General features: G+C 44.4%; 2 protein-coding genes across 2 annotated transcripts in view; one reads left to right on the top strand and one right to left on the bottom strand.

Moving 5' to 3' along the window:
* Positions 1-13,650, top strand: part of LOC129825382 (heat shock protein HSP 90-alpha 1) — a 127,319-nt gene that overhangs the window by 108,112 nt on the left and 5,557 nt on the right. The window lies entirely within an intron of this gene.
* Positions 1,278-10,663, bottom strand: LOC129825383 (WD repeat-containing protein 20-like). Its single transcript, XM_055885449.1, has 4 exons — positions 10,368-10,663; positions 5,962-6,144; positions 4,275-5,669; positions 1,278-3,455 (listed from the first exon to the last, which is right to left on the bottom strand). Exons 1-4 carry the CDS (start codon positions 10,614-10,616, stop codon positions 3,402-3,404), a joined length of 1,881 nt encoding a protein of 626 aa, XP_055741424.1. The 5' UTR covers positions 10,617-10,663; the 3' UTR covers positions 1,278-3,401.

Genomic DNA, 13,650 nt, shown 5'->3' on the forward strand with positions numbered 1-13,650 from the left:
GGCTAGCTCCTCAACAACAGCTTCAGTTCTAAGTGATTGTGTTGCTGTGTTGTTGGCTAGCTCCTCAACAACAGCTTCAGTTCTAAGTGATTGTGTTGCTGTGTTGTTGGCTAGCTCCTCTGAACAACGGCTTCAGTTTGAAGTGATTGTGTTGCTGTGTTGTTGGCTAGCTCCTCTGAACAACGGCTTCAGTTTGAAGTGATTGTGTTGCTGTGTTGTTAGCTAGCTCCTCTGAACAAGTGTCCTGACGAGAGAGCACATTTCTATGCCAGGTGAAATCGCACCTCATTAGTTTGTTATGGATGTGTCCAAATAAATGTCACTAGAAAACAGCTTAAACAAATGCGGCTACTGTTGTTATTCTGGCTGCACAGTTTGACGTGACTGTAAGTTAGCCGTTGTTGGCTAGCATTAAGCAAAGGGCAAGAACGTTACCAGCCCGTTGGGCAATGGAACATTTAGAACGAACGACTAGGTCGCGTCCATAGATACAGAACAAAAACACTTAATGACTGGGTCACATCTCTGGCAACCGAACCGATAGAATGAACGACCAGCCGGCTTCAGTAGCAACCTTAGATTTGTGTCAGGGCTATATCTTGTGAAAGGATGAAATAGTATGAATACATTTATCAAAATAACATTTAATGAAAATATGTCAATCCTTATTTGAATATGTTCGTAATCTATTGTATAAAAGTGGTTTGGCCCAACAACACCTATGCCAATACATACTCCAAATACCGGCTTCTCTGGCATTATCACTTAAATATTGTACTTGTTAGTTGATTTCACAGGCATATTTCCATCTCTGGTTGGACAAATGTTATATTCCATCCTATTCTGATAAAGATGATTATAGATGCTGTCTTGTCCCTCTAGCCCAGAGGAGTCCCATCGCCAGGCCTTGGACAGCTGTATCACCCCCCTGGAAAGGACCAGTGGAGACTCAAAACACTGACTGCCTCACTACTCCCAGGCCCATAATGCTGGTGGTGTGGGAGGTGAAGACACAATGTGGTGGTTTAATACAGGTTCCAAGAAAACCTCAGTTCAGCTCTTTGTGAGCCACAGCTAAACAGTTGGTCCAACAGACTTGTGTTCAGCCTCAAGACTGACTTCATTTGAATGAACTACTGGGTCTCATGTGCCCATACAATACTACTAAAACAAAACGGTGCTGAAGCTAAACTCATGAGAAGCATTTAGAGGAAAGTCCTCTGGTGACTGACTGTCCATTCAGCCCACTAGTAAAAGACTGGAGGTCAGAGACAAGGTCTGTCAAAGCTGTTTAATAGGAGTCACACGGTGAGAAAAGAAAAACACTCCCACTGTTAGACCTTGGAGAATCCTTCCACTGCCTACCTGGGTGCTCTTCAGGGAGGTGAAACTTTCAGGGAAGCTTCGTAGCGCTACGATCATGCTTATAGAAGTCCATTGTCAGCAATGGTTGAAAGATGACCTTAGAGCTACAAAGCTGTACAAAGAAATGTAATGAATAGACAATTAGATTTCTTATTCTACATGACAGATATTCCCATATCTTTTTCACCTAATACATTTCGATGTGAACGTTTCACTCCCCTGAGCTAGCACCAGCACTCATACCACCAAGTATTGATGTTCATGAACAGTGTCAGTTGTCTGGTTCACACATTTTCGGCACCAGTTCTGTCGTCATAACTCCTGTACCGTCATAGTCCACACAACCATAACACCAGTTCAGCCATGTTTGTTATATACTAGGTAGGTAAGTGAATTCACACATTTAGAGTACTGGTGCCTATTAATGGGTGAGAGACCTATGTCAGCAGTAGTCTTCCATGTTTTACCTGAGCTCTGAGTGATGGCTGAATTAGACGTCTCCTATCTTAGCCTATGGCCCGGTCCAAAATCAACCTCTAGCACCTACGACCTGTGCCCTCGTGCAAATCTGAGAGGATTGGATAGGTATATAAGCAATATAGTGAAAATGTAATTAAGTGTTTCAGGGAAATGTGGTGCCATGTCTACCTACATAATCCAGGTCTTCGCAAGGGCATAGGGGTGGTTTTGGGAGTGGACAGGCTAGCAGCGACAGGCTAGCTTTCAGCACTACCTATTAAATAAAGAGGTTTCCATGGAGACAAACATATTAAGAAAAATACACCTGAATTCTCTTTATGTACAACAGAAAAGCAAAAACAACCTGCATATTCAAGATTAATCTTTAATATTATTATGTATATATTTTTCTGCATTAGAAATATCACTATTTTCTGAAATGAAGAACTTCCAACTGGTGTAATAATGATCATTTCACCCATAAATCATCAAAGTACAATATTTACATATAATACAGAGCCCATTTTTAAATCTGAAATAATATTAAAATAAAATGTTCAATAGATATAAAAAGGTTTTCATTCTATTTATATTTTTAACAACCTTGTCAGGGGAGTCCTTGCACACTCCAAAATTGTAAAGCCATTCTCTAACTATTAAGTGCAAACAATTCTCATTTTGTTCCTTCTTTAAAACCCTATGATTGCAGCGTCCAGACAGAGATACCTCGCATCAACCCAAGTGCATACAAAGGCTGTCTTCAAATATCTTCTTTTTGTCCCATTATAATTATGAATTAAAACACAGAACAGAAGAAAAAACAATACCAGTGCAAAATACTCAAGCTGTGATGTTCTGATTTAAATTAAAAACTGTTTCTTTTCTTCTTGTAGTTAAAGGAAGCGAACTCCTCTGGTCTCCCTTTGCTGTGAACATGAGATCAAACTGCACCAGGGTTAGCCAGGGATGAGGGACTAATGAGAAGAGATAGCACCTGTCCCTAAACAGCCCCTAACCCCTAGGCACTCAGGTAGATCTGAGGACTGGATAGGGGAAGAAATGTGGCTACTACCATATTGATTAAACCTATCCAAGTCTTTCAGATCTACACAAAAATGTCAGAGGTAGTAGTGGCTAGGGGTTGTGTTTCTGGACCGGGCTAGGCTATTAGAGAGTCTGAAAACAAGCCCGAGCTCTTCCAGGGTGTGTTTCTGGACCGGGCTAGAGAAGGTTGAGGGGGAACAGAGGTGGAAACAAATAAAACACAGCCCTGCAAATCTCCTGTCCCTGAACAACAGCTTCAATGCTCATGGACCATTTCAAGCTTTCTGCATGATCCTTTACACCCCTTTCAGACTGTGGACCTCTCCACCTACCCTCACTGGCCCACGTCAGCTATCTATCCTTCTATCTAAAGATGAACAGAATGAAAAGAGACCTTCAGTGGTGGTGATGGTGAAGGTGTGAGAGTGAAGAACAGCGCTACTGGGCTATGGTGAGGTGTGGCCAGGTCATCCTGTCCCGTCTGTCTGTGGTCTGGTGGAGCTCGGTTTAGTTTAGCAGCACTAGCACCAGGGCTATACTACAGTCCCACTAGGAGAGTTGGTCGGGTTCTGAGATGGCAGTAAGCCCTGCAGAGGAGGAGAGGGGAATGAGTTAGAGGAGGAGACTTTTTGGACACTCAGAAAGGAAAAACAATGTTAATTGAAACTTGTCATCAATGGGAAACAGTAGGTTACATCATCATCATAAAAAAATATGTTTTTAGCACCAAAACAAATCCCTAACATTTCTAAATGGCCAATTAAGATCCTGGATTGATAACCATCCCTGTAAGGGTATCACAGTGGGCAAATGAGGATGCTGCATAGCAAACCTAAACTGCCAATCAATAGTCAATCAACATTTTCAGAGATCTATGAGAAGTGTCTAATCTAGATGCCAGATGTCAAACTATAGTGTCTAGAGGAAGATCTCAATTGCATACTCCTTGCGTCCTCATCTCCTTCTCAAAACCCATTGGAGGAGAAGGTCAGAGGGGCGGGACCTCTGGCTTTCTCATCCAATAGGTTTCGAGAAGGAGGCGAGGAGGATGCAATTGAGATCTTCCCTAGGGGTTGGAAGTGTCTAGGAGTCTAGACTCACCACTTTCCCAGACCTGGCATAATGTTGAAAGGGGTAGGGGCCTAGACTCACCACTTTCCCGGGCCTGACATAGTGTTGAAAGGGGTAGGGGCCTAGACTCACCACTTTACCGGGCCTGACATAGTGTTGAAAGGGGTAGGGGCCTAGACTCACCACTTTCCCGGACTGACATAGTGTTGAAAGGGGTAGGGGCCTAGACTCACCACTTTCCCGGGCCTGACATAGTGTTGAAAGGGGTAGGGGCCTAGACTCACCACTTTACCGGGCCTGACATAGTGTTGAAAGGGGTAGGGGCCTAGACTCACCACTTTCCCGGGCCTGGCCCATGTGCAAATGAAGCCCTCCTGGCAGGCTGTGACCAGACAGTCCTCCAGGAAGATTAACACAGTGAGTCTCTCATGAGCGATCTTCTTACACACCAGTGGCTCCAGCAGAGGAACCTCCTCCATGCGCGGGCACAGCAGCGTGCCCAGAGTCTTAGCGGCGTCCGCCTTGGCTGTCCGCGCCGCAGAGCTCAGTTGGTTGAGCTTGTCGCTGCTCTTGCTGCTGATGTGGCCCATGCTGTGGTTGCGTTTGTGGTCCTTCTCGTGGCGCTCCTTGCGTGTGTCGTGCAGCGACAGCGTGGCAAACTTGCTGACCCCGGTGGCGATGAAGGCGCTGTCGATGATGCTGCTTCCTTTGCTGCTCATGTGGCTGTTAGGCGTGGTGCTGCCCCCTGCAGGGCCAGTGGAGTGCGGCAGGCTGTTGGAGCGCGGCAGGGGGGCGAGGATTGAGTTAGAGAGGGCGCCACTGTTACCACTACTGCTCACGGTGTTGTTGCCATTGGTGCCAGGTGGGTTAGTAGGGTTAGTAGTAATAGTAGTAGCAGTAGTATTAGAGGCCGACCCAGTAGCTGGGGGGCTGGTGGCACTCATAACGTTTGTGTGAGTTCTGGTGCGTGACAGGGGCAGGTGGGGGAACAAGATGTCCTCAGTCAGGTCCCACAGACACAGCTGGGTGTCCTGTCCCACCGAGCCGAAGCGATAGGTCACGCTGACCGGCCTGCCGTCTGTAGAGTTCCTCTTGGAGAGATGTGATTGGGAGCTGTTGGCCCGGTCCCGCCCACCTGCAAAATGGATCTGCTCGTGGAACTCCTCGTCGCTCCCACTGAACTCTGCGGGCGGGTCACTGTCCTCCACGCTGGTCGTACAGTGATCAAACGCCACTACGCTCACCCACGACTTGTGGCCGTGGCCCCTGGCGATCACCCTGCAGTCTGAGAAGGACCAGACTGTCACCAGGTCATCCTCCCCCCCAGCCACTATGTATCGTCCGTCCGGACTCCAGCACACACACAGCAGTCCACCGAAGTAGCTCTTCATTGTGCCGTGCAGCTCGGCCGCGTCAAAGCCGAACACGCGCAGGAAGCCGTCCTGACTGGCGCACGCCAGGAACTTCCCATCAGGGGAGAAGGCGAACTCGTTCAGCGCCCCCTCACCCACCGTCCAGCGCAGTAGGGGGTTGCGGGCCGACTTGCTCTTGCAGGTGTGCACGGCGTAGCCATCGCCCTGTTTGAGGAGCTGGTAGTGGGGTGGCGTGGTACCACAGGTGTGCTCTACGTTGTACAGGTACAGGCTGCCGCTGGAGTGAGCCACCAGGAAGAGGCTCTCTGAGCCAGGGACCCACCGTACACATGTCACACCAGACTTGTCTATGAGTCTCTGAGGACGAGAGGGAGAGACGTCGACATGAATGTTGTCAAACATGCATTCAAAAGAAAACATTTTAAACCGAGGACATGCTACCTGAACCGGTCTACGCTCCAATAGCAACACTACCGTAACACCTAAACGGATGCCCAACACATTGTGTGGATATGGGAACAGTCATATTCTAATTTGCATTTGAAAACAGTTTCCTCCCAGGAGAGGAAAGTCAACCACATACATTGATATTCAACCACTGGACACCCATCTTAGCCAGTCTGGCTAAAGTGAACTCTGCTGAACCCACCTCCTCATTGAAGAGCTTGCTGGTCTCCTTCTTGATAGGGTCGATGAGCTGCACCTGGCCAGCCGAGAAGCCCACCAGCAGGGAGACGCTCTCCGCCGTGGCCGTGAGGGGATTGAAGTCATGACACGTGGGCTGCGTTCCTTTGTAGATCCTCTTGTCTATGGGCTTGCTCAGGTCAGCAGCCTTGTGAAGAAACACAAGACACAGTCAGAATCACGTACAGCAATTATCTTAGTTCAACGTAAAATCACTGAGGTGTATAAGGCCACTCCTGTCACTATAACACCTGCAGATAATGCACTGACCTAATGAGAATCAGTGGTAATGTAACAGTATAGGCCTATTAGCCAACTGAAATACAGACATGAAAGCATTGGACCTCTTGTCTGCAGTGACGTCAAGTAGCCTCACCCCCACCGCTCCTTTACTTCTCTCCAAGACTTCCACCATCCTTCACACAACCCACAGAAAAACATCCCGGTGACCTAGAAATCATTACCTAGCAAGTAGCAACATTCTGTCAAACTTGCCCAAGGACAATCATGTCAAGGGCATTAGAGGTATCGCATGTCTGCAAATCAAACTTTATTAGGCTACCTCAGAGGCACCAGACACCGGTCCTACTGCCCAGACAATCATTAGCCCCGGCAGAGAGCGAGACAGAGAGAGAGACACAGACAGAAAGAAAAAGAGCTGTCCACTCCAGTGGGGGAATATAGGTTACCTTGCAGTGCCAGTGTCTACCAACAGTTGTCTAGGGCAGAGACAGGCCTATGGGGAGACAACTTGATTCTAACCAGACAGATGCTTGTGTAAACACTGAGGAGGTAATGTCAGTTATTTTTAGATTTTTTTTTATTTAACTAGGCAAGTCAGTAAAGAACTAATTCTTATTTACAATGACGGCTTACCAAAAGGCCTCCTGCGGGGATGGGGGCTGGGAGAAAATATATATATATATATATATATATATTATTTATATATGACAACACACATCCCGACAAAGAGACAACACTAAATAAATAGAGACCTAAGACAACATAGCATGGCAGCAGCACAACATGGCAGCAGCACAAAAGAACAGCTGTTGTCAAATTGCTGTTGTCAAATTCATAGGTGTAAAACATCTAAGAGCACTGGGTTTGTGGACAGCTGCTCGGTACTAGGCAGTTGGTGGTACAGTAGGACGCTGTAGATGGATTTGAGCCCTCCGGAAAGTGTAGGCTAGGTTATCACTGATAAGATGAGTAGCTATATTGATGAGGGACAATAGTTTTTCCTGTCAGCGTGAACTGACCAGGAAAACCTCCTGGCCCTAGTTTTATGTCTGGGGTCCAGACTTCAAGTGTTTCTTAGGAAATCCAGGAAACGTCCTGGCCCAAGGGTTGATACTGTAGGATCCAATCTGTGACTGGTGGTCTAACTCACAGTTTCCAAAACTAGATCCTAGGGCCCCCCCTGTGTGCACATGTTGGCGTTTGCCCGAGCACTACACAACTGTGTAGGGTAAACATTAAAACATGCACCCAGAGGGGGCAGGACTGAGTTTGGGAAACCTTGGTCTAACTGAGTGGAGGACCAACGGAGACAGTGAGGGAGATAAGGCTATGTCATAAGACTGTTGACAGATCTGTCGGAGCAGGGCCAGCACTAATGAAATTAGGATCTTTTACACACTTCAATATGCCAAGAATCCATGCGGCTCCAAAACCCTGGACAAACCAGTTGCCAAAGCCCTATTCTGTCCACGGGACTTTTACTAATGTGAAACTCATAAGAGACAGGTCATTGATTTAGACTACGTCTGTGTCCCATCCAGTACAATATCCTGCTGATCTGTGTACCATCATCAGATGAATAATACCATGACAAATTCAATCACACACCAAGGGCCACAACAGGGGGCACAGATATGCTCCCGAACAGACCTAACTCTGAACTCCAGCATAACAGTGATAAAATTGAGTGAGTGACTGCACACCGGGTCAGTGGCAAAAAATACCCATTTTGCCAATTAGGCAAGAGGATGCTTAGCCTTCTGCCTCCTTGTCATCAACTGAGAAATGTCATCACAGACACTGCTAAAATATAATCCAATGCCACTATCAAATGAAATAGGATATTTCAACACAGACTAGGCTATGTCCTAAATCTTTGGTAATGAGCAAGAGACTGTAGGCCTATTCACAAAGCCGACCCACTGGGCTCGCTGACATCTCAGCTGTTTGCTTGGTTTTCTAGCCAGGCAGTAGCTCTGCTGTCCTATACCTGACGGGTATACTACAAAGCAGGACCAATGAGTTAGCCAGTTAACTTTGAACACCAGAAATTACTATTGATTTTCTGGTTCATTAAGAACGCTAAAATTAGATGTGTTTTTGGTTGTTTAGACAATTAGACCATGCCAATTTCCTGCTTATCTTTAAAAAAACAATAGTTGGGGAAGTTAACTCACTGGTTAACTCATTGGTCCTGCTTTGTTGAATACCCCTCTAGTCTTCACTGATTACAGGAAGGACTACAGAGACCTCAGTTCAGTCCAGTACCGTGGCTATTGCCAAATACCCCTATATACACCGCATACCTCCAAAGTCTAGTGTTTAGCTTCTTCCAAAATCAAGCTTCTCTTGGTAACAGCAGAAAATCCCCTCCTGGATCAAGAGCCTTCCTGTCTAATATTTGTTTTTTGCATGCAACAAGTTGAGTAGCATTTGAGTTACTTGTATATCTTTATGAGCTGGTATGTCTGTCCTGCAGACAGACAAACTGCAGACTGTTTAGGTCAGAGAATGTATAAAATGTTTGCAATGTGCTCGTTAGCATTTAGTTAGCATTCTCTATGGGATGTTACATGTACGTGTTAGCATTGCTAACGTTCGGGTAACAGAGGCTGTGGGGTTTGAAAAAATGCGTCAGTATGAAGGTACAACAATCTGGATACCGTCCAAGCCAACTAATCACTTTGCTAGATAGCGATAACTACTAAATTAGCAAACCAAATGCACAACTGCAGAGCCTTTAGCACATTTTAGACAGTTAACTTAATAGTTATAAGATATCTAGCTGGCAAACATTTAGTTGTGAATTCCATACTGAAACTATATCACCTAACGTTAGTGCTCTCTGCACAACAGTGAGTGAGTGACTCAAGGCTCTGGTCCCTCGTTGTTGTGTGCTTGTAAACAAACACCACGTGACTGGGGCCTACCGGTAAGCTTCATAATGAAACATTATGTGACAGGTGAAATTATTAACATATTGCACAAGTTGACTGCAGGTATTTACTTGAAAAGTAGCTACAAATATTCAAATGAATTAAACATGTTCGAAGATAGTTTCAACGGTATTGAAAAACCATCCCATGGCTTTCCAAATACTCCGGTATACCACTAAAACCAACATCCATTAGTCAGAAACACTTGCAAAAATTGAGGTGACAAACTTAAAATATCTTACAATCTCCCACACAAATCTACTCCGTCCTCGAAGTCCCCCATGTTAACACCAACTAGGCCAACACAGCATGCGCTAGAAGCAGTCCAACATCTTCCTCATCATAACAATAGAAATGACCGAGCAGCAACAACACAAGATAAGTTAATGGTGTCTGACAACGTGATGTAAGTTTCACTTGTCTTGTGTTTTGAACAAGTTTAGAGATGTGAGGACAAACAATAGGACATATTATCATCGTCATTATCCCGAGATGCCTTAAACAGCTCGATGCAGTGACATCATCCCTGCCACTAACAGACCCAGACAGATCACTTGCATAACATCATCCAGAAACACAGCTCACTTCCAACCAAACACACTTTCACAATAAACAATACCAAGCTGGCTTTGGGGCCTTGAAGGACTAGCATAGGACACATAACTAGTTGTCTATACAGTAGTTGACTATTCTATGATCGCAAAGAACCTGTGCAGAGTAAATAAAACAAGAGCACTAAAAACACACCACTGTTGTCAGTTATCACTCTAACCTCAAAATACACAATATGTATATTACTTAACGTGTCGCATTTAACGTACTCTGCAAATGCAGAAGATGTCAATCAACATGTCAGAACTGAAGACGGGCAGTTCCAAGGTTAAAGCGCGCATATTCACATAGCTAGAGAAAACAAACAGTCCACTAAGAGGCCATTCCCTTGAATCGAACCGGTTAGTTGGCTAACTAGGTGAGCGATATGCACATACCAGGACTTCTCCACAGGGTGCGGGCAAAACAAACTGTGGCGATGCTACTAACTAGCTAGTTAGCCACCAAAGCTAAGTGGCCTACTCTGGCTAGCTATCTGCGCACGTCAGTGAAACTTCCAAACTGGACAGCACATTACTATGCATTTGAACACGCACATTAACTTTAATATTAAAAGTTGTCATCTTTGAGTGCTGTTTACCTTTCTTACGCCTTTGTAGATGTAAAAGTACAGTTCCCGGCCCACATTGAAACAGATTCTGTCGCCGTTGCCTGACTGGTCGTTCACGTTCACGAATGAGACTTTTACCGGATTTGAGCCCTGTGAATTAAAAGGCACCCTGTTAGGGCGGCTATATTCGGAGTGAGTGAGGAGTTTATAGACACCTTCCCGAGTGGTGAATTGAGTTTTAATTTCGTTCATCTCCTTCCCTCCTCCCTCCGCAGCCATCTTGGAAATTGGCGTTCATCCTGTCCAAAACCCGGATCTTACCAACGATATGTATACAACCTGGATGATTAACCGATGCGGGGTATTAAAGCCATCGCGCAACCATCTTGGTACTCCTCCGTTAAAAAAAAAGATATTTGGAAGCTATATAAATGCATGAATTAATGTTTAAAGTCATTTTTGGCACATTTATTATATTACAGAGACCTTAATGCATAGTTTTAAATTGTATAATGTGAGCTAAACATTTAAAAAATAATATATACAGTACCTGTCAAAAGTTTGGACACACCTACTCATTCAAGGGTTTTTCTTTATTTTTTAAACTATTTTCTACATTGTAGAATAATAGTGAAGACATCAACACTATGAAATAACACATATGGAAACATATAGTAACCAAAAAAGTGTTATACAAATCAAAATATATTTTATATTTGAGATTCTTCAAAGTAGCCAACATTTGCTTTGGTGACAGCGTTGCACACTGTTGGCATTCTCTCAACCAGCTTCATGAGGTAGTCACCTGGAATGCATTTCAATTAACAGATGTGACTTGTTAAAAGTTAATTTGTGCAATTTCTTTCCTTCTTAATGCGTTTGAGCTAATCAGTTGTGTTGTGACAAGGTAAGGGTGGTATACAGAAGATAGCCCTATATGGGAAAAGACCAAGTCCATATTACGGCAAGAACAGCTCAAATAAGCAAAGAGAAACGACAGTCCATCATTACTTTAAGACATGAAGGTCAGTCAATCCGTAAAATTTGAAGACCTTAGAAAGTTTCTTCAAATGAAGTTGCAAAAACCATCAAGCACTATGATGAAACTGGCTCTCATGAGGACCACCACAGGAAAGGAAGACTCAGAGTTACTTCTGCTGCAGAGGATAAGTTCACTAGAGTTACCAATCTCAGAAAATGCAGCCCAAATAAATGCTGTCACAGAGTTCAAGTAACAGACATATCTCAACATCAACTGTTCAGAGGAGACTGCGTGAATCCGGCCTTCATGGTCAAATTGCTGCAAAGAAACCACTGCTAAAGGACACCAATAAGAAGAAGAGACTTACTTGGGCCAAGAAAAACAAGCAATGGACATTAGACCAGTGGAAATCTGTCCTTTGGTCTGATGAGTCCAAATTTGTGATTTGTGGTTCCAACCGCTGTCTCTTTGTGAAACGCAGAGTAGGTGAACGGATGATCTCCGCATGTGTAGTTCCCAACGTGAAGCATGGAGGAGGTGTGATGGTGTGGGGGTGTTTGCTGGTGACACTGTCAGTGATGTATTTAGAATTCACGGCACACTTAACCTGCATGGCTGACCTGGCCTCCACAATCACCTGACCTCAACCCAATTCAGATGGTTTGGGATGAGTTGGACCGCAAAGTGAAGGAAAAGCAGCCAACAAGTACTCAGCATATGTGGAAACTCCTTCAAGATTGTTGGAAAAGCATTCCAGGTGAAGCTGGTTGAGAGAATGCCAAGAGTCTGCAACGCTGTCATCAAGGCAAAGGGTGGCTACTTTGAAGAATATAAAATATACTTTTTTGGTTACTACATGATTCCATATGTGTTATTTCATAGATTTGATGTCTTCACTATTATTCTACAATGTAGAAAAAAAAATTACCCTTGAAAGAGTAGGTATGTCCAAACTTTTGACTGGTACTGACAGAGCATGCGCTCCTCAGTTGAGTCCACAACCAACGCGCTAAAAGCTTCAATGAGTTAATACTTCAGTTTAGAGAGAGAAGTGAGGAATTTGGTGAGGCAAAATGCATTTATAAACCCTCGACAAAATGCATGTAATAGTTTGTCTAGCTAGCTAAACGTTCTAGTGGAGTTGCATGGACGTATACTTTCTTATTGTGGAGAATGCGGTCCTTGAATCATGGTTTACCTTAGCCCAAAGGCCGGCAGATGACGATATTGAGTCGTTTCATCGTACCGTCCAAAGGCAGTTTATGAAACGTGAATGAAACTGTGTATGACGTGAAACCATCCAAAGGTAAGATGAAATGGCTCAATATCGCCACCTGGAGGCCTTTAGGCTAGGTAGACCATCATGTGAAAAACGCTCGTGAAGGCTGCAAATGTCGAAGTCGTTCTAAAAAAGTAATCCTTCAATTTGGATATGACCATTTTACAATTGTGAAAAGTATATTGTATGTTGTGGATATTCATATTTAATTAATTTGATCGAGCCTACTACATTATTTTCTTCTGTAGCCCATAGATACCTCCTGCTTTACTCGTCTGTTGCTAATAGTGCCATCCTCTGGGCAGTCTGCTCAAACACACATGCCGGAGAATTCTGGTCTTTTCCATCATTTTCTGTATGTTCATGATATGACATTTGTCTTACCATAATGACTGCTACAAATTGAGACACAAGTTGCATCGTACTGCATTCTCCATTATATACATTTTCTCATTTCAAATCAATCAAATCAAATTGTATTCGTCATGCTTTCCTAAACAACAGGTGTCAACTAACAGTGAACTGCTCACTTACGGCCCCTTTCCAACGATGCAGAGAAAATAGCCTACTCATGTTGCACTCAAACAAAATCAACATATTGCACATCTTGTTTATAGCATCATTATAACTAAATCAGCAGTAGTGTCACCTTTAGGACACAAAAAAGCCCCTCTTGATGGGGTCAAAACACGCAAAAGAGTGTCTTTCTATAGACATGCATGTGTATTAAGGATAGACAGGATCAAAGACTGTGGAAGTAAACTCTGTAGCCAATCTCTCAACACAGTTTCCCTGGACCTGAACCATTACTCGAACACATCAGCTATTCTTTCTCAATCTCACTGGACAAAAAAAGACTTGTGGCCTGTTATCTTTTCGGAGGCCTTCTGCCCTGCGTCTGTCTGTCCGAAGGGTTCTGGTGGGAGCAGGTGGTTGGAAAGGCTATGCTGACAGGCAATGGGGGTGTATGGTGGGGCCTGCTGGGCCAGGCCTGACACACGCTATCAGGACGGCTCTGGCCCCTGAGTGACAGGCACCCCTTGTGACTGTGC

Source organism: Salvelinus fontinalis, chromosome 27, assembly GCF_029448725.1.
Source record: "Salvelinus fontinalis isolate EN_2023a chromosome 27, ASM2944872v1, whole genome shotgun sequence".
Taxonomy (NCBI): domain Eukaryota; kingdom Metazoa; phylum Chordata; class Actinopteri; order Salmoniformes; family Salmonidae; genus Salvelinus; species Salvelinus fontinalis.

Excerpts from the sequence above, each read along its gene's own strand:
- LOC129825383 (XM_055885449.1), bottom strand. The coding sequence starts at position 10,616 with ATGGCTGCGGAGGGAGGAGGGAAGGAGATGAACGAAATTAAAACTCAA. Across the intron at positions 6,145-10,367 it reads TCTACAAAGGCGTAAGAAAG|GCTGCTGACCTGAGCAAGCC; the intron begins GTAAACAGCACT and ends TTTCTTCACAAG. Across the intron at positions 3,456-4,274 it reads GGGCCAGGCCCGGGAAAGTG|GGCTTACTGCCATCTCAGAA; the intron begins GTGAGTCTAGGC and ends CCTCCTCTGCAG.